Below are 20,778 nucleotides of genomic sequence, written 5' to 3' on the forward strand. Positions count from 1 at the left end.
GCCTTCCCCAAGACACATACTAATTAAATATTGTTGATTTGAATTTGAAGTCTGTCAAATGTTAAAAGACAAGCAGAAAATTCTGAAAGTGGCAAGAGAAAAACAATCTGCTACACACAAGGGAAACCACCAAACACTGAGTTCAGATTACTTGACTGACACCATGCAGGTGAGAAGGCAGTGGTATGACATATTTAAGATTCTGAAAGAGAAAGACTTCCAGCCAAGAATTCTTTACCCAGCCAAACTGTCCTTCAAAACTGAAGGAGAGATTAAAGTTTTCACAAAGTAATAGCACTACTTGTTATATACCCAGAAGAGCTGAAAGCAGTGATATAAAAAGACATTTGCACACTGAAGTTCATAGCAGCATTATCTACAATAACCAAAAAATGGAAACAATCCAAATGCCAATCAACAGATGAGTGGATTAACAAAAGATGGTATATACACACACGATAGAATATTACGCAGCAGTGAGACAAAACGACGTCTTGAAGCACATGACAAGATGAATGAGACTTAAGGACATAATGCTGAGTGAAATAAGCCAGACACAAAAGGACAGATACTGTATAACTCCACTTTTATAACCATGGTAAAGGTAAAATCAGAGGTGGATAATATAGAATAAAGGAGACTTAGAGATACATAGAAGCTAGAGATGGATGAGTAGTTACCTAATGAGGTTGAACTCAAAAGTAAGGTAATAGAAGAGAATGTGGGTCTATAAGAATATTGAAGGTGAACATGATTGAGAGGTGTTGTATAGACCTATGTGGCTCAGGGATTAACAACAGAAATTAAATAAGTTCTTGCAAGAACTATTTAAAAGGTATGATTCATGTACAAACAATGTTTAAGTCCAGGGTACAAGGGGAAAACTGCTATTGCATGCTATGGGCTATATTTAACAGGAAAACATCAGCAATACCATAACAACAGCCAGGGTAAATAATGGGAGTAGGGTCAAGAGTTAAGGGGAGGTTTAGATTTCCTATTTAGTGAGGGTGTGTTTATTAGTTATATTTCTCTTGGGAACAATGAAATTATCTAAAATTGAGAGTGTTGATGGAATGTGGACTTTGGGTATTATACATGATGCCTAATAAATGCAAGTGGGTGAAGAGCGCAACAACTGAGAATAAAATTGGTGAATGATGGTGTACACATATGATTGAATATTGTGCTGCTACAAAAAGGAACGAAGTTGTGAGGCATGCAATGGTGTGACTGAACCTGTGGGACATCTGGTAAGGCAAAATAAGCCAGAAACAAAAAACAATTATTGCATGGTCTCCTTTAGAAAGCTTATAAGAAAACAGGGGCCTAGATTCTAAGCTCCTATAGCAAATATATTTAGTCCAGACTGGTAATTATTATTTCTGGATTTTGAGAGGATGTTTTATATATCTAAAATCTGGTATTTAGAGATAGAAATGAAGCCAAAATATGTTCTACAACTAACTGAGGTGCTGTGCTTTGAAAATTATAGCTTTTTTGTATATATGTTATTGTTCACAAAAAAAAGAAGGAAAAAAAAGTCAACTATGATGATAAAAAAGTATTTAAGCCCTCTAGCCGCCTATATCCTGGAGCAGCTAGAAGGAAAAATATGAGATGATCGTATGGTAGCCCATGACAAACCTGGGATCTGTCCTGTAACCACTTGTTGAAGAGTGCTTTGAAAACTATCGCTTTTTTTATTTCTTTGCTTTGTATACATGTTACACTATACAATAAAAAAGTTATAAAAAAAGAATGGAGCCAATCAGGTCGGGATTAAGGTAATTCAGAACACAGGAAGAAGGAAAACATTGTCTTTATTTTAGAACCGTACCTCCTTTTTGAGACCAAAGGAAGAAAGGTTTATTTTGTCCAGAACCTAAATTTTCTGTAGCATATAATCTAACTCAATCTGCCTGGATAGCTCATTTGAACAACTGAAATACAGGGAGCTCAGAATAAGAATGAGGGCCTTTAATCCTGTATATCTTAATGTAATGTCTGGATACATCCTAGAATATATTAAGCAGATAGTCAAAAGGTATTGGCAAAGTCCCTCGAGGGATGGGAGAAAAAATATGGGACTATTAAACTTTACCACCACGGAATCCTCTGATATTGTGTCAAACATTAGGAGCACCCAAATCAATATGTTAAGCCCTTGATCTTGAGGCTTACCCTTACGAAGCTTATATAGATAGCGGAGAAGCTTAGTCTACCTATAGGTATAACTAAGAGTTACTTCTGGAGGACCTCTTTTCTTGTTCACATGTCGACCTTACTCTCTCTAAGTGCAACTCTGTATGTGAAATCACTGCCCTCCCCTCTACGTGGGACATGACATCCAGGCGTGAAAGTCTCCCTGGCAGCATGGGAGATGACTCCCAGGGATAAGTCCATCCCTGGAACCACGAGATCAACAATTCCATCCCGACCAAAAGGGGGAGAAGAAGAGTAACTAATAAAGTATCAATGGCTGAGAGAGTTCAAATAGAGTCGAGAGGATACTCTGGAGGTCACTGCTACACAACCTTCAGTTAGATGTTACTACCGATCATAAATTGCCAACCACCAACCAAAACCATTCCAGCCAATCCTAAAAGAAGGGCAAGTAAAAGTATAAATAAGAGACAAAAATAAGATATTCCATTTAAGAAACAAGTATATGGCTGAAATAAGGACTACCTTTACAGTAATAAAACAATGTTAATGGATTAAATTCCCCAATCAAAAAAACACAGATTGGCAGAATGGTTTAAAAAGTATGATCCAACCATATTTTGTTTACAAGAGACTTATTTTGACCCAAGGACAAAAACAGGTTGAAAGTGAAAGATTGGAAAAACATATTCTATGTAAATAGTAATGAAAAAAGAGCTGGGATAGCTATACAAATATTGGATAAAATAGACTTTAAATGTAAGACTGTTAGATGAAACAAAGAGGGACACACAATACTAATAAAAGTGGGAATCCCCCAAGAAGAAATAACAATGATAAATATGTATGCACCTAACCAGGTTGCCCCAAAATACGTAAGGGAAACAGGCAAAACTTAAGGGAGAAGAAGATGTCTCAAAAAGAGTAGTTGGAGACTTCAATACAATACTCTCATCAACAGACAGAACATCTAAACAGGATCAATGAGGAAACAGAGAACTTGAGAAATATGATAACTGAACTAAACATAACAAATATATACAGAACACTATACCCCAAAACAGCAGGATATACATTCTTCTCAATTGTGTATGGATTATTCTTCTGGATCAACCACATGTTGGGTTACAAAGTTAAGTCTCAATAAATTTCAAAAGACTGAAATTATACAAAGCATCTTCTCTGACCATAATGGAATGAAGCTGGAAATCAGTAACAAGCAGAGAATTAGAAAATTCACAAATATGTGGAAATTAAATAACAGACTCTTAAACAATCAGTGGGTCAATTAAGAAATTGCAAGGGAAATTAGTAAATATACACAGACAAATAAAAATGTGAACACAACATATCTAAAGCCTATGGTATGCAGGGCAGTACTGCAAGGGAAATTTTCAATCCTAAATGCTTACATTAAAAAAGAAGAAAGAGCTAAAAACAAAGACCTAACTTCACATCTGAAGGAATTAGGAAAAAAAACAGGAAAGTGATTTCAAAGCAAGCAAAAGTAAAGAAATAAAGATTTGAGCATAAATAAATGATAATGAGAATAAAAAAACAATAGGGAATTGACAAAATCAAATGTTGGTTCTTTGAAAAGATAAATAAAATTGAAAAACTCTTACCTAGAATAACAAAAAAAAAAGAGAAAATGCAAATAAATGAAATCTGAAATGAGAAGAAGGCATTACTACTGACCCTATAAAAGATCACAGAAGCTTACTATGAACAATGATATGCAAACAAATTAAAGGAAATAAAACTTAGACACATACGAACGACCTACACTGACTCGAGAGATAATGGAGGACTTCAAGAGACCATTACATGTAAAGAGATTGAATGAGTCATCAAAAACCTCCCAAGAAAGAAATCCCAGGACCAGATGACTTCACATTTGAATTCTACCAAGGATTCCAAGAAGAATGAATATAATTCCTGCTCAAACTCTTCCAAAGAACTGAAGAGGAGGGAACAATACCTAATTCATTCTATGAGGTCAACATCACCTTACTGCCAAAGCCAAATAAAGATATTAAAAGAAAACTTCAGAATAATTTATTTTATGAATATAGATGCAAACATCAACAAAATACTTACAAATCGAATCTAATAGCACATGAGAAAAATTATACACAAGGATAAAGCGGGTATTATCTCAGGTATGCAAGAATGGTTCAACATAAGGAAATCAATGAATGTAATACACCACATTAACAAAACGAAAGAGAAAAACCACAAGATCATCTCAATTGAAGCAAAAAGGTATAAGACAAAACCCAGCATCCTTTCTTGATAAAACACTTAGAACACTAGAAATAGACGGAAAATTCTTCAACATGAAAAATGGAATATATGAACACCCACCACCAACATCATACTCAATAGCAAAATATTGAAAGCTCTCCTGCTAAGATCTGGAAAAAGACAAGGATGCCCACCATCACCACGGATATTCAGTATTGTGCTAGAAGTTCTAGCCAGAGCAGTTAAGCAAGAAAAAGAAATAAAAGGCATCCAAATGGGAAAAGGAGAAGTAAAATTTTCACTGTTTGCAGATGACATGATAATATCTACAGAAAAATCCCCCAAAATCTACAAGAAAGCCATATTTGCTTCCCTCTAGTTACTGCTTAATGTTAACATTATTTCTTTTTTTTTTATTTTTTTATTTTTTTATTTTTTATTAACGGAAAGAAAAAAAAAAGAAATTAACACAACATTTAGAAATCATACCATTCTACATATGCACTCAGTAATTCTTAACATCATCACATAGAGGCATGATCATTGTTTCTTAGTACATTTGTATCGGTTTAGAGGAACTAGCAACACAACAGAAAAAGATATAAAATGTTAATATAAAGAAAAGAAATAAAAGTAGTAATAATAGTAAAAAACAACAACAACAAACCAACCAACAAGCAAACAAAAACAAAAAAAACCATATAGCTCAGATGCAGCTTCATTCAGTATTTTAACATGATTACTTTACAATTAGGTATTATTGTGCTGTCCATTTTTGAGTTTTTGTATCTAGTCCTGTTGCACAGTCTGCATCCCTTCAGCTTCAATTACCCATTGTCTTACCCTGTTTCTCACTCCTGCTGAACTCTGTTACCAATGACATATTTCAAGTTTATTCTCGAATGTCCGTTCACATCAGTGGGACCATACAGTATTTGTCCTTTAGTTTTTGGCTGGATTCACTCAGGATAATATTCTCTAGGTCCATCCATGTTATTACATGGTTCATAAGTTTATCTTGTCTTAAAGCTGCATAATATTCCATCGTATGTATATACCACAGTTTGTTTAGCCACTCTTCTGTTGATGGAGATTTTGGCTGTTTCCATCTCTTTGCAATTGTAAATAACGCTGCTATAAACATTGGTGTGCAAATGTCCGTTTGTGTCTTTGTCCTTAAGTCCTTTGAGTAGATACCCAGCAATGGTATTGCTGGGTCGTATGGCAATTCTATATTCAGCTTTTTAAGGAACCGCCAAACTGCCTTCCACAGTGGTTGCACCCTTTGACATTCCCACCAACAGTGGATAAGTGTGCCTCTTTCTCCGCATCCTCTCCAGCACTTGTCATTTTCTGTTTGGTTGATAATGGCCATTCTGGTGGGTGTGAGATGATATCTCATTGTGGTTTTGATTTGCATTTCTCTAATGGCCAGGGACATTGAGCATCTCTTCATGTGCCTCTTGGCCATCCGTATTTCTTCTTCTGGTAGGTGTCTGTTTAAGTCTTTTTCCCATTTTGTAATTGGGTTGGCTGTCTTTTTGTTGTTGAGTTGAACAATCTCTTTATAAATTCTGGATACTAGACCTTTATCTGATATGTCGTTTCCAAATATTGTCTCCCATTGTGTAGGCTGTCTTTCTACTTTCTCGATGAAGTTCTTTGATGCACAAAAGTGTTTAATTTTGAGGAGCTCCCATTTATTTATTTCCTTCTTCAGTGCTCTTGCTTTAGGTTTAAGGTCCATAAAACCACCTCCAGTTGTAAGATCCATAAGATATCTCCCAACATTTTCCTCTAACTGTTTTATGGTCTTAGACCTAATGTTTAGATCTTTGATCCATTTTGAGTTAACTTTTGTATAGGGTGTGAGAGATGGGTCTTCTTTCATTCTTTTGCATATGGATATCCAGTTCTCTAGGCACCATTTATTGAAGAGACTGTTCTGTCCCAGGTGAGATGGCTTGACTGCCTTATCAAAGATCAAATGTCCATAGATGAGAGGGTCTATATCTGAGCACTCTATTCGATTCCATTGGTCGATATATCTATCTTTATGCCAATACCATGCTGTTTTGATCATGATATTAGCTGTGGGTTTTTCATATATTCCCTCTATCATTTTAAGGAAGTTCCCTTGTATTCCTATCTTTTGAAGTGTTTTCAGCAGGAAAGGATGTTGAATCTTGTCAAATGCCTTCTCTGCATCAATTGAGATGATCATGTGATTTTTCTGCTTTGATTTGTTGATATGGTGTATTACATTAATTGATTTTCTTATGTTGAACCATCCTTGCATACCTGGGATGAATCCTACTTGGTCATGATGTATAATTCTTTTAATGTGTTGTTGGATATGATTTGCTAGAATTTTATTGAGGATTTTTGCATCTATGTTCATTAGAGAGATTGGTCTGTAGTTTTCTTTTTTTGTAATATCTTTGCCTGGTTTTGGTATGAGGGTGATGTTGGCCAGCTGTCGCAGCCCGGGAGAGTGCACTATTCCCAGCCGACGGGGGAGTCACGTGTTTGGAAGGGATCCCCCGGTCACTGTTCTCCACAGTCTGGGGATTTCCGACCCAACTATCTCTGTTGTTCCGGGGGGCCTCGTGTGGTGGGGGCACCAGCCACCGCGGCCTAAGGGGACCGCCTGTCCAATTCTACCAGCTGGCCTGGGAAGGTGGAAGGGAGGGACTCCGGTCGCTTGCCGTCCCACCCAGGAAAGCCCGTGCCCCTTGGTGATCTCACCGGAGCTGGTTCTCCCAGATAGTCAGCCGTTCCAGGATGGGGTACGCCATCCCTTTGATCTCCCTCGTGGCTCCGGGAGCTGCTCTGTATTATCTCCACTCCCCCAGTAGCTGTTCTGGAGGAGGAAAGGTGAGGGCGGCAAGGCTGTAGAGGCTGGTGGTGGAGGAGCCGGTGAAGGCGGGGGAAGAGGGCACCGTGGTGGTTGGAGAGCGGCCGGAGCAGGAGGGGGAAGAGAGGGGAGAAGGAGAGAGGGGAGCAGGAGGGCGGGCGGGTCGGCTGCTGCGGGGCGTGGGCGCCGCGCGGCGGGCCGGCGGAGAAAAAAAAAGCAACATTATTTCTTAAAGAGGTGTGTTAGTTAGATTCAGTTGTCAACTTGGCCAGGTGAGCATACCTAGTCTTGTTGCTGCAGATATAAGCCAAGGGTACGTGAACCTCATCTGTTGCCAATTACATCTGCAGTCAGCTAGGAGGCGTATCTGCTGCAATGAGTGACATTTGACTTAATTGGCTGGTGCTTAAATGAGAGATTGCAACGTAGCACTGCTAAGCAGCTCAGCATTCCTCATCTCAGCACTTGCAGCTCAGCCCAGGCCTTTGGAGATGCAGAAAGAAGTCACCCCGGGGAAAGCTGTTGGAACCCAGGGGCCTGGAGAGAAGACCAGCAGAGACCATCTTGTGCCTTCCACGTAAGAAAGAACCTCAGTGGAAAGTTAGCTGCCTTTCCTCTGAAGAACCAACAAAAATAAATCCCCTTTTATTAAAAGCCAATCCGTCTCTGGCGGGTTACATTCCGGCCGCTAGCAAACTAGAAAAAGAGGGGAATCCAAATACTGCAATACTGTATTTGCAGCCTCTTAAACATATAAGAATTCTAAGAATATCTCAGAAAGTGAATTTTATCACTTTGCTAAAGTATGTTACAGTTAAATAAAAGACAAATTATATTAAGGTATAATCTTGGGTACCTGAGTATGTTTGTAGTAGTTGGATTCAGGTGCCAACTTGGCTAGGTGAAGGTGCCTAGTTCTATTGCTGTGGACATGAGCCAATGATACATGAACCTCATCTGTTGCTGATTACATCTGCAGTTGGCTAGGAGGCATGCCTGTTGCAATGAATGATGTTTGATTTAATTGGCTGGTGCTTAGATGAGAGAGCTCAACAATGCACAGCCCAAGCAGCTCAGCATACTTCATTTCAGCACTTGCAGCTCAGCCCAGGCCTTTGAAGATCCAGAAAGGAATCACCCTGTGGAACATTGTTGGAACCCAGAAGCCTGGAGAGAAGGTCAGCGGAGACCATCCTATGCCTTCCCACATAGGAAAGAACCTCAGTTGAAAGTTAGCTGCCTTTCCTCTGAAGAACTATACATTAACTAAATAAATCCCCTTTTATTGAAAGCTAATCCATCTCTGGTGTGTTGCATTCAGGTAGCTAGCAAACTAGAACAATGTTTAACAAATAATGACTATAAGAAAATAATTATATCAGTTTAGCAGGCAATTGTTGCTACATGCTGGAGATCCAGAGATAAAAAGATATGGTCCTTGCTCTTGAGAAGCTCAGAGTTCAATTTTCAACATAATGTAACTTAGTCACCACAGAAATAGAGCCATCAACGTTTATGTATAAGCAATTTCATGTCTAAACCTATACATACAAATTAACGAGATTAAATATACAGATTTTTAAAAAGCATACCTGGACAGTCTTCATTTTGTTTTACAGGTAAGTGGAACCATCTCAGTATTTCTCTCACTAGATAATCACACAATCCTTGAGCATCATTCAAATTATAGTTATAGAGGTGGCAGTATAAGAGAGAAAGATAATAGCGTATCTGAAGAAAACATGTCCTTCTTCCTCCTTAAACAGGAAATAATTAAGTGTACATTAAAAACATGTTAGCAAGGTAATGTTCTTGATTGGAGTGCTAGTAAAATGGACATGTTCAATTTATGAAAATTCCTCAAGCTATATACCCATAATATGTGAACTTTTATGATTGTTTTATATGTCAATAAAAGATTTTTTTTAATCAGCAATACCTTTCCTTTTTTCAAGTTCTGAACAATTTTATTTTCTTTTATCAGACCCTAAGAACGACTAAGATTTGATCCAAAGAGAACTACAAATCCTCATCATCTTGCACTAAAGACCTTAGAACTAAGGTCCACTAATGACTTCTATCTCAAGTGTACACAGTATGAAACAGAAGGCAATATGCCACAAAACCCTCAAGGAACCATATATTTATATGTCACCCTATATTCTCCTGAAGGAGAAGAAATAACTATCCAGTAAGATAGGAGCTTATCTCCTGACAGCTCACTTCAAATATCTGAATCGTATTTAAGACAAAAATCATTGAATCTGAGAGCCGGCACTGTAGCAATTCTTCCCAAGTTAGAGAACTCTGATTTTATTTGGGATTACAAGGCAACCAGATCACAAAGATCACAATTTCCTGCTAGATGTGAACATTTACAAATGCAACTAATTTCTGCACTAAAAGATAATATTGTGTAGAACTTCCAGAAAAGCTGCTTAAAGAGAGGTTAACAGCTGGGTGATGTTAACTATCTTGTCCTTCCCTTCTTACTCCTTTCTGCTACCTGGAATATGGATGTAACAGTTGGTGCTATAGCAGCCATCTTAGCCTACGCAACTCCATGATTCTCTAAATCTCTAGAAGGTAGTAAATATTTGATCTTGAGCTTCCCATTTATGTATTCACAGTCCCTCCTAAATGAAAGAACAGTATTTTATTTATGATGTAAATTTCCTCATTTTTTCCCCATCAACGATCAACTACAGGTTCCTTCACTAACCAAAAGAGGAAAGACAGACACTCATCTATAGTTAACTTGGTCAGCTTCCAAGACTAAGAATAATTTTAAACAACTACTTCTGATAGTCATGATAGTCTATAGTCAAACCTACAATATATAGTCTGAATATATGAAAACTGTGAACATTCTGAAATCTGAAATTATTCTTAATGTCTGCTGCAAGCTATAAGATGTTTCTATCAACATTATGGCAAGTATTATTTTTTAACATTACCTTACCTTTCTCTTGGGTTTCTTGTAAAGCTTTCTTCCACAGATGAACAGATTTTTCATATGATCCTAACAGAAAAAACTCTTCACCTAAAAAGTTTTTAACTAATTATTAGTCATAATTATTTATATTACTTGATTAAAACTTACTGTTTTAAAATTCAGTTTATACTTCTCTGCAGAAATTAATTTGAAAAATAATTATAACCAATTAATAAAATCAAAGCCCAATTGATTATATTGCTTATTCACAGAGTTAGAAATAGTTTATAAGATACTTACCATTTACAGATTTAAGTTCTAAGACTTGGTTCAAGCGATCTCCAACAGTCTGTAAATTAGCTTGTATATGGCATAACAGGGACTTGACAATAGATATTTCTTGTGTAATCTTTTCACCTAACTGTGTGTCACTCTTAGGAACTCTTCGACTTAATTGTGTTTGATACCACAGAGTTTTTTTGTATAATAATCTCCAGAGAATAATCAATCTGCACACAAAATTAGGTAATTATCAAAAGCAAATTTCAGACTAAGGATAAGAAAGACTGTAGTCCCTTCTTTGCTTATTTTTTAGCATGTACTCTTCACTAACGAAGTAAAATACATACAAATCAATCAGTTTTAAATAAGGCGCAAAGTCCAATGAGGAAAAAAATGCATAATGTATACAAAATTCTTCATAAATGTACTTGTAGTCATTTTTCTATAGTATATACCTAAACCAAAATATTTTTAAAACATCATATAGGCTAACTAATAAATATATAACATTTTAGACTAAGACTAATAAATATACAACATTTAGCATGAATCCTAAAATACTTCATCTATGATGCTGATAGTATCATAATATTAGAGTAAGTAATTATACCTGTGGCCTGGCTGTTGAACAAGATTTACTTCTTCAGGATGCATCTTGAAAGAGGAATTCCAAGACCACTTTTCCTGAGAACTACTGACTTGTAATATTTGAAATATAGGTACCACCAGTGAGTCTTGACCTGCTGTTCTACTTCCATCAGCTGATACAGAAATAACTTCAGGCTGAAGATTATATATGTCATTTAAACTATCACCTACCATCTTAAGTAAATAAAAACAGGCTAGAAGTTTGTCTGAAAATAACTGACCCTGCTGCTCCTGAGTCAGAAAAAGCTTTATAGTACTTGAAGTCAGCTTTACCAAATGTCCCACATCTTGTTTGTATCTCATATCCCAGTACTGAATTGATAAAAACTGATGAAAAAGGTGAAAGATACAAAGCAGCCATGCATTATGTCTTGGGTTCTTGCTTAAAAATAGATCAAGTTTGGGCAAAGGACATTTTACAAATTGAAGAATGTAGAAAAAATGAGTGATACAAACTACTGTGTAATTTAACATTAAATTTTTTTCTGTCACATTTTTTGAAATTGCTATATTCCATGCCGCAAGGAGATTTTTTTGGATAGAATGCAGTTCTAAAATGGTTTTATCTGTCTTCTTGGTATCATCCTTTGCATGTATTGTATCAAACATAGATGCAAATTCTAATCTTCCCTCCTTCAGACTACTAAACAAGGGATCAGTTTTTTGGTTCCAAAAAAAGAATGAGTTATGTGGAATGCATTTGCCTTCAACTGTTTCTTCTGCTTCAAAATCCTAAAACATGAGGGAAAAAAAGTATATGTAAGAATATTTAATGCATTTTATGTAGAATCACTTTGGTGTTCTTAAATTTCTCTTTTCTTTAACAAAAACACTGCTACCAAGTACCTGCAAATATGCTGTTTTTCCAATGAACTCCTGCAAGAATTTGGGGATAGGTGACTCAGTTGAATTTTCATTTCCACCATGCTTTAACAAACGAGACCTCAGGGTATCCAGTGACTGCAAATTCAGATCTTTGCCTTTGGGCTGAAGGGGAGAAAATGAAAGATTTCCAAGAGCAAAATTTTATCAGCAATTCCATTTCAAGGAATTAAAAATTCTACAGACAACTGTATACAATCCAAAGGTATTATCAGTCACCAAAGTTTTAAATTTAAAAAGAATAAGAAGCCAACTTTAAAAAGTTATTTACCAATGATACCAAAAAGCATTATACCTTAGACAATAGCACACTTTGGTATGCTTTTTCAAGCCTCTGGGTTGAATCAAGTAGAAGTGATCTCATGAGCACTGATGGAGATGGGTTATCAAGAAATCGAAGGGTTGTGACCATGTATCCATCAGAAATAATGAGGTAAGGTAACCGTGAGTGTGCTTTTATAGAAAATCTCTGTCTCGTAGGGTCATTATCAGAAGCTGATGAATTGACAGAATTATCTGAGTCGTGAAATGTAAACTGCTGTGGTCTAGCAAACAAATATCAGAATTGAATAATCAGTAAGAGAAAAAACTAAAAGGAAACAAACATTATTTCATAGAAAAAGGAATATAACTAAATGTGACAGTGATGACAAACCAAACTAATGAAACATGAAGGAAAAATTAAATGTGTATATATCTGTCAGGAAAATATATACAACCAATTAGATAATCTATAGGTTTACATATTTTTGAACTTCTTGAATTGTGGTATTCACTTATTTTAATTTACATACAAACTTTCAGAAAAGAATTGAAGAGGTTCATTTTTATTATTAAATGGTTAGTTAAATGGCTAACTTTCCTTCTGACTATATATTTAAAAATCCAAACAATAATAATATAGTTATGAGCTATGAATATACTTATTAATAAGAAGGAGAAAGAACAGAAACTGAAGACATTTGAAGATACTGGTAAGTAAAATTTTATCAGCTTTAGATTGAATTTTTTAATTGAGTAATTACACTTATTTGTTCTTATAGATCTTCTAATCATTGCCAAACAGTTATTTTTTAACCCCAAATTTCTACAGTAAGACTATAATCACAGGTATTAGATGTTTTTCTATCAGAATCTCTAAATCTAAGTACACAACGTATTTCTTAAAATTAGTATTGAAAAAGACAAATGAAGTAAGAAAAGGGTATACTGGCTTCTTTGGACAAAAAGAAAAGCAGAGGGAAATAGATAAGGTGACATATGTAGGGTAATCATATAATTTATCATCCAAACCAGAGCACTGAATTTCTATACATTTATATATTTATATATTATTTACTGTTATTATAGTATACCTGCTTCTGACTTCTCAATATCACTATTTATTAATTCAAGAGCTTCAAAATAAGGTAAATAAATCATAAAAATCCATCATTTTTTTCTGCTTAGGAAACTATTCAAATACAGACTTTATTAGTCAAAGGGCTACAACATGAGGTTGGTTAATTATAGACTGTACACACTACAGAACTGTAAAAAATAATGACTGACATGGGAAGATATGTTAAGACAGTTAAAATCTAAAAAGCAGAATATTAAAGAGTATCTATAATTCATTTGGTTTAAAGAATAAAAGATTTTTTTAAATTATAAACACTATAATAATACATTTTAAACTTCAAGGATAACTAAAACACTAAAAATTGTTATCCATAAGGAATAAGAATATAGGCATCTTTCACTCTACATTATTCAGATTTGTAGCATTTGGTTGTTATGTTTTTTAAAAATAATGAATATATACTACTTCTGTGATCAGAAAAAAGCAATCAAGTTTGAAAGGCTCCAAATATTAATTCTAAAAGAGAATGTGAGGAAATTCAAGTCAATTATGAATTGGACCATAAGCAGTAGGGGGAAAATACTTCCACCTAAGAGAGTGAAAAAAAATTTATTAGCATTTTCTGTTGCTAAAAATATAAGCATTACTTATTGGTAAACATAAGCAAGGACACAAAGGTATAAATTTACTGTAATAACTAAGTGGCTCCTATATTTTTATTGGGACTTGTATAATTTGCATTAGAACTTTAAAAAAAGCATCAGTTCATAGCACAATATGGTGAGTGTCATTAACAGCACTGAATTACATGTGTGATTATGGTTGAAAGGGAGGTATAGAGTAGAGTATGTCACTAGAAGGAGAGCTAGTGGATAAAACGGGGCTGTAGAACAGTGAATCCTGTGATGGACAATGACTGTGATTAATAGTACAAATATAAAAATATTCTTTCATGAACTAGAACAAATGTCTGTCACTATTACAAGGAGTTAATAATAAAGTGGCATAATAAAGTGGCATATTGGTAAAAAAATGTACCTAATGCATACTACGCAGTAAACACCTCCTGTTAACTATGGACTTTAGTTAACAGGAATGTTTTTATATTTTTCATCAACAATAACAAATTCACCACATCAATGCTAAAGGTCAATAATAGGGGGTGATAAAGGGTATGGGAAGTGTTGGGTTTTTTTTTTGTCTTTGAGTAATGAAATGTTCTAAAATTAATTGTGGTGAGAAATGCACAACTATGTGATGATACTGTGAACCACTGTACACTATGGATGGATCAAATGACATGTGAATACATAACAATAAAACTGCTAGGGTTTTGAAAAAAAAAACCTGTTCGTGATTTCATTTTTTTCTTAATAAGACAGCCGAGACATAGAAATGAATCACAACAATAAGTATTTGAAATACCTGAGTACCTACTTAATGCAAGAACTGTGTTAAATGCTTAATATATGTGAATTACCTTATTTTATTCCCTCAATCGTAAGAGTCATACACAATTAATATTTTACTCATTTCATAGTAAAAGAGATAGAGGCTTAAAAAAATAACTTACCCAAAGTCACACAACTAATACATAGAAGAATCAAGATTTGAATTTTAGTCTGTCTGACTCCAACAACAAAACGTTATCTCATCTCACAATTAAAAGTTAAAATATGGCAACATTCTAAAGTATTTTACCCATTCCAACAATTTTTTCCCTTTGGAGAAAAAAAGGGGATAAATCCATGTGCCATGTTAATTCTGAATTATTAATTTATCTCAGGCTATTCTAACAGTAAATGTCATATACTTTTAATTTTTATATGAAACTAGATAAATTTTCTAGTGCTACTGGATATTTAAATAACTTATACTTACATAGTCACAATGCCAAATTTTCAGCAGGATTAAGCCACAAAAAGAAATAGAAGAAAACTATAAATAAGAAACAGATATTGAGATGACAGACTCAAAGAAAGAATATGACAATCTGAAAGATGAAATTACTTTAAAAAAAAAAGAAAAACAGCAAAAGTAACAAGCAAAAGAGAGAAAATTCGGTAAACCAATTAAAATGATTCAAATGTCTCACCTATATGTTATTAGTGGATGAAGAGGAATAAATTCTGCTGGTCCAAATTCTATAGAGCAACCAAATGTAATTAATTTTAGCAATTCACCCTGACAGGTCAATAGAACGAGGGAGCCACGTTTTAATATGCAACCCAGAAGAAGACTATCATATGTCCAGCTGATATCACCTATCCAGTAGGACCTAGAAAAAGCAAAAGACAACATTTTAGAAAGGCCTCTCTATAATGTCTTTGACAATTATAATGCGCTATGCAAAGCAGGAATCAGGAAAAAAGAGTGGCTGGTAGGCAATTATCATACACATTTAATGTATTTTGCTTCCTAGAAAAAAAGTAAGAAAGTTTACTCATAAACATTATTCCATACAATATACCAATTAGAAATTTATTTGGATTAATAAGCAATTCATAAAATGAAAATATGCTGTAAAAAGTTGAACTATTTAGTCATTTACATTTTAACTGGAATGAATTTTAATCCTACTGGAGTTCATAGTCAATATTTATTGACACAAGGTAAAAAGGCTTACTTCCAGAAAGCAGCAAATGGTGATTTGTTTACAGAGCTGACAACACAGTATCACAGCAATAACAAAGGGTCTGCTGGGTCCCTGCAGAAACTAAAAAGGTATCAGAAAGGCTGGCATGGGAAGGAATGTACGAAGGCCTACGGAGAGGGCAATTCTATGCAAGAATATGAGCATAGTAGTGAAAATGCCCATTCAAAGTCAAAAAAGTCTGCAGTCAAGTCACAGGAATGCCACTAAGAGGCAGCCAACTCCAATGTACTTAACCTCTCAGCCTCTCACTCACTGGACGTGTCTGCAAAATCAAAAGGTTAGACCCTCAAGTCCACTTTGGTTAAAAAAGCCCATGATCTAGTTAAAATAGATATAGGATTTCCAAACACTAGACTGAATCTATACTGCTTGTTCGATATTCCTTAATGTTTTCTTAAATATATTTTTTCATTTGTTTTTGTAAGAAAAAAAGAAGATACACTGACAGATTTCTAGGCTAATGCCATACTTGGCCTCTCTGCAGCTTGCTTGAGTTCTACCGGCAGCAAACTTCCATTTTCGAAAGTTGTCATTATTACTATAATTCCTTAACAATCCAGTAATTTTAACATTTCATAAGTACAAAAAGAACTGTTCCTCATGAAAATAACAGACTCCCAACATTAAATAGATGAATGAACAAGGAACAGTAAAACTTTTCAAAGTAAACTTTTGGGAATGAAGGAAAAGAAAATGAATAGGCAGGGCTGAATAGACTTGAGAACTTTGGAAATTAAAAGAACAGTCCTCCAGACAGGTCCATATGTACATCAGTGTCCAGCCCCCAAAGATACGCCCATGTTCATGTGTGTACTCTTGCCATACCCCCCAGCTGGGGGCAAGTGCTGACCTATGCATTCGGGCCATACCCCAGTTGCAAGCCAACCCACTTCCCCTGAGCTCCAGGCATGTGCACACTAGGGCCTGCACCACAAACCTGTGCATTCCAGGGCCCCAGACCCCAAACATGCGCAGGCACACACTCCTGCAGAGAGCCTATGCATCTGTACACTGACCTCTTGACTGCTGCACCCTAACATCCGGTCCCGCCCACGTGTATACCCTTGGCCCACAACTGGAAGGTGATTACGTGCACATATGTGCTACATTGCCCTGGCACTGGACAAGTGTGCACCCCTGCCCCACCCCGCCCACACTTATGCACCTACATCAGGGCCCTGCCCACCCAAAATCACCTGCCCCTAACTCACATCCCACAAGCACTGTAACGTGTGCCCTGACCCTACACACTCACACATCTGCATCCTGGCCCTCCTGGACACACCCCTTGTGCAAAGACACACCTGGGCCCTGTACTCCCTGTGTCATGACCTCTGTACCCTGCACCCCACACCCTGATACCCATGACAGCCACACTCCATGCACACACCCACATCCTGCCTGTGCACCATCCCCAAGCATCTGAACAGCCCTCTCCATCTGCCTTCTATCACACCCTACCTCTGTAATATTCACACCACACCCTACTCCTATACTCCAAGGCCTGCCTAAGCTGCAACCCACCACCAAGGCCCCCATACCATACCTCCACAACATGCGACCCACACCCCACACTCACAGGCACCAGCATAGCATCCCCCACCCAAGCCTAAAATGGTACCACACTATTGTGACCATTCTCATGCCCCACATCCTACTCCACACCCATCCTGCAAATACAAAGCTTTAGACTACTGAAGGAAATCAACTTCCACAGTAACACTATGAAGATATTTAAATGCCGTGAAGATAACAGAAGATCACTAACCATATGAAGATGCAGACAAATAAAGCCTAACCTAATGTCCACATTAAAACACTGGAAGAGACACAGACTTTGAACAAACTAAGCAAAGATGTTCTTATAACTCTACCAAATAAAATAAAAATAAATAACAGGGGGAACAAATGTTAAAATAGATTTAGTTTGAAATGCTAATGATCAATGAAAGGGACCAGTAAGGGGTCTGGCCTGTAAAAATTTTTTTTTTCTGTTTGTTATATTATTCTGTTGTCTTTTTATTTCTTTTTCTGAATTGATGCTAATGTTCTGGGAAATGATCATGAAGATGAATATGCAACTATGTGATGATACTGTGAATTGCTGAGTGTATGTACTGGGAATGTTTGGTTTCTTGTAATTTTTTTTAATTAATAAAAAATTTAAAAAACAAACAGGACACATCTACATGCTGTCTGCAAGAAACACATCTTAAACCCAAAGGTAAACATAGGTTGAAAGTGAAAGGTTGGAAAAAGATATTTCATGCAAATAACAATCAAAAAAGAGCAGGAGTAGCTATACTAATATCCAACAAATTAAACTTCAACCGTAAAACAGTTAAAAGAGACAAAGAAGGACACTATGTATTAATAAAAGGAACAATTCAACAAGAAGACATAAAAATCATAAATATTTATGCACCAAAACAAATGCTACAAAATATGAGGCAAACACTGAAGAGAGAAACAGACACATGCACCATAATAGTTGGAGACTCCAATTTACCACTCTCATCAATGGACAGAACATTTAGACAGAGGATCAATAAAGTAAGAGAGAATTTGAATAATACAATAAATGAGCTAGACTTAACAGGCATTTATAGAACATTACACCACACAACTGCAGATCGTTCTCAAGGATAGACCATATGCTGGGTCACAAAGCAAGTCTAAATAAATTTTAAAAAATTGAAATTATACAAAACATTTCCTCATATCATAAAGGGATGAAGTAGGAAATCAATAATAGGCAGAGTGCCTTAAAATTCACAAATATGTGGAGGCTCAACAACATATTCTTAAACAACCAGTGGGTCAATGAAGAAATTACAAGAGATATCAGTACATATCTCAAGGCAAATGAAAATGAAAACACAACATATCAAAACTTATGGGATACAGCAAACACAGTGGTAAGAGGGAAATTTATTGCCCAAAATGCCTATATCAAAAAACAAGAAAGTGCAAAATGGAGAAATTAACAGTCCACTTGGAAGAAGTAGGGAAAGAACAGCAAACGAACCTGAAAGCAAGCAAAAGGAAAGAAATAATGAAGACTAGAGATGATATAAATGAAATTGATAACATGAAAACAATTAAAATCAACAAAACCAGGAGCTGGTTCTATGAGAAAATCAATAAGACTGATGGACCCTTAGCAAGATTGACAAAAAGAAGGGAGAGGTTGCAAATAAATAAGATTAGAAATGGAGACATAATCACTGACTCCACAGAAATAAAGGAAGTAATGACAGGATACTATGAACAACTTTATGCTAATAAACACGACAACGTAGATGAAATGGACAACTTTCTAGAAAGGCATGAGCACCCAACTTTGACTTGAGAAGAAATAGATGACCTCAACAACCCAATCACAAGTAAAGAAATTAAATCAGTCATTAAGAAGCTCCCCAAAAAGAAGAGTCCAGGAACAGACGGCTTCACAGGTGAATTCTACCAAACATTCCAGAAAGAATTAGTACCAATCCTGCTCAAACTCTTCAAAAAAATTGAGGAGGGAAAGCTACCTAACTACTCTATGAAGCCAATATCACCCTCATACCAAACCCAGAAAAAGATATTACAAAAAAAGAAAACTACAGAACAATAATAGTTCTGCAAAAATCTTCAACAAATTTCTAGCAAATCGAATCCAGCAACACATTAAAAGAATTATACAATTCTTTTAATTGTATAAATTTCAAATTGTACAACCACTTGGAAGGCAGTTTGGCGGTTCCTCAAGAAGGTAAATATAGAATTGCCATATGACCCAGTAATACCATTGTTAGGTATCTACTCAGACGACATGAGGGCAAGGACATAAACAGATATTTGCACACCAATGTTTATGGCAGCATTATTTACAATTGTGAAGAGATGGAAACAGCCAAAACGTCCATCAACAGATGAGTGGCTAAACAAACTGTGGCATATACATATGATGGAATATTATGCAGCCATAAAGTGAATAAATTTAGGAAGTATGTAACAACATGGATGAACCTTGAGGACATTATGCTGAATGAGGTTAGCCAGAAACAAAAGGACAAATACTGATATGAACTGATATTAGTGAACAAACTTGGAGAATTTCATTGGTAACAGAGACCATGTGGAGGTAGTAATAGGGTAAGATATTGGGTAATTGAGCTAAGGGGATACAGATTGTGCAACAGGACTGAATGTAAAACTCAGAAATGTACAGCACAATACTACCTAACTGTAATACAATTATGTTAAAACACTGAATGAGGCTGAATGAGAATGATAGTGGAAGGAGGGTTGGGGGCACAAATGAAATCAGAAAGAGAGACAGATGATAAAGACTGAGATGGTATAATCTAGGAATGCCTAGAGTGTATAATGGTAGTGACTAAATGTACAAATTAAAAAAATGTTTTTTCCATGAAGAAGAACAAAGGAATGTCATTACTGTAGGGTGCTGAAAATAGATGGTAATTAATATTTTAAAATTTTAACTTCTGTTTGAGACTAAAGCAAAAAAATGTTTATTTGGTACAAACTTTATATTTTGACTAGTGCATTTCCTAATATAACTTATATAGATAGCTTAATTGAATACCATAAGTACATGGAACTTTGAGTAGGACATGAGATTTTCTTAGTTTTTCAGAGTGATGCCCCGATAAATCCCAGAGTGATTTGAACAGTGAATAAAAAAGTATTTGCAAAGTCCCTTTTCAGGGAATGGCGAGAAAGGGGGAAAATTCAACCTCCCCAAGTTGAATTCT

General features: G+C 35.8%; 1 protein-coding gene across 11 annotated transcripts in view; it reads right to left on the reverse strand.

Moving 5' to 3' along the window:
* The window catches only part of CPLANE1 (ciliogenesis and planar polarity effector complex subunit 1), a 232,391-nt gene that overhangs the window by 157,542 nt on the left and 54,071 nt on the right, over positions 1-20,778 (reverse strand). For all 11 annotated transcript variants that reach the window (XR_013157933.1, XM_077116986.1, XM_077116987.1 and 8 more), the window contains 7 exons: positions 15,455-15,637; positions 12,313-12,562; positions 11,982-12,122; positions 11,098-11,867; positions 10,506-10,714; positions 10,233-10,313; positions 8,863-9,027 (listed from right to left, as the gene is read on the reverse strand). Coding sequence is in view for 10 of the 11 variants with exons in the window: in XM_077116986.1 (XP_076973101.1) it covers positions 8,863-9,027; positions 10,233-10,313; positions 10,506-10,714; positions 11,098-11,867; positions 11,982-12,122; positions 12,313-12,562; positions 15,455-15,637 (1,799 nt within the window). In the remaining variant the exon portion in view is untranslated. The remainder of the gene's footprint in view (positions 1-8,862; positions 9,028-10,232; positions 10,314-10,505; positions 10,715-11,097; positions 11,868-11,981; positions 12,123-12,312; positions 12,563-15,454; positions 15,638-20,778) is intronic.

Source organism: Tamandua tetradactyla, chromosome 9 (genome assembly GCF_023851605.1).
Source record: "Tamandua tetradactyla isolate mTamTet1 chromosome 9, mTamTet1.pri, whole genome shotgun sequence".
Taxonomy (NCBI): domain Eukaryota; kingdom Metazoa; phylum Chordata; class Mammalia; order Pilosa; family Myrmecophagidae; genus Tamandua; species Tamandua tetradactyla.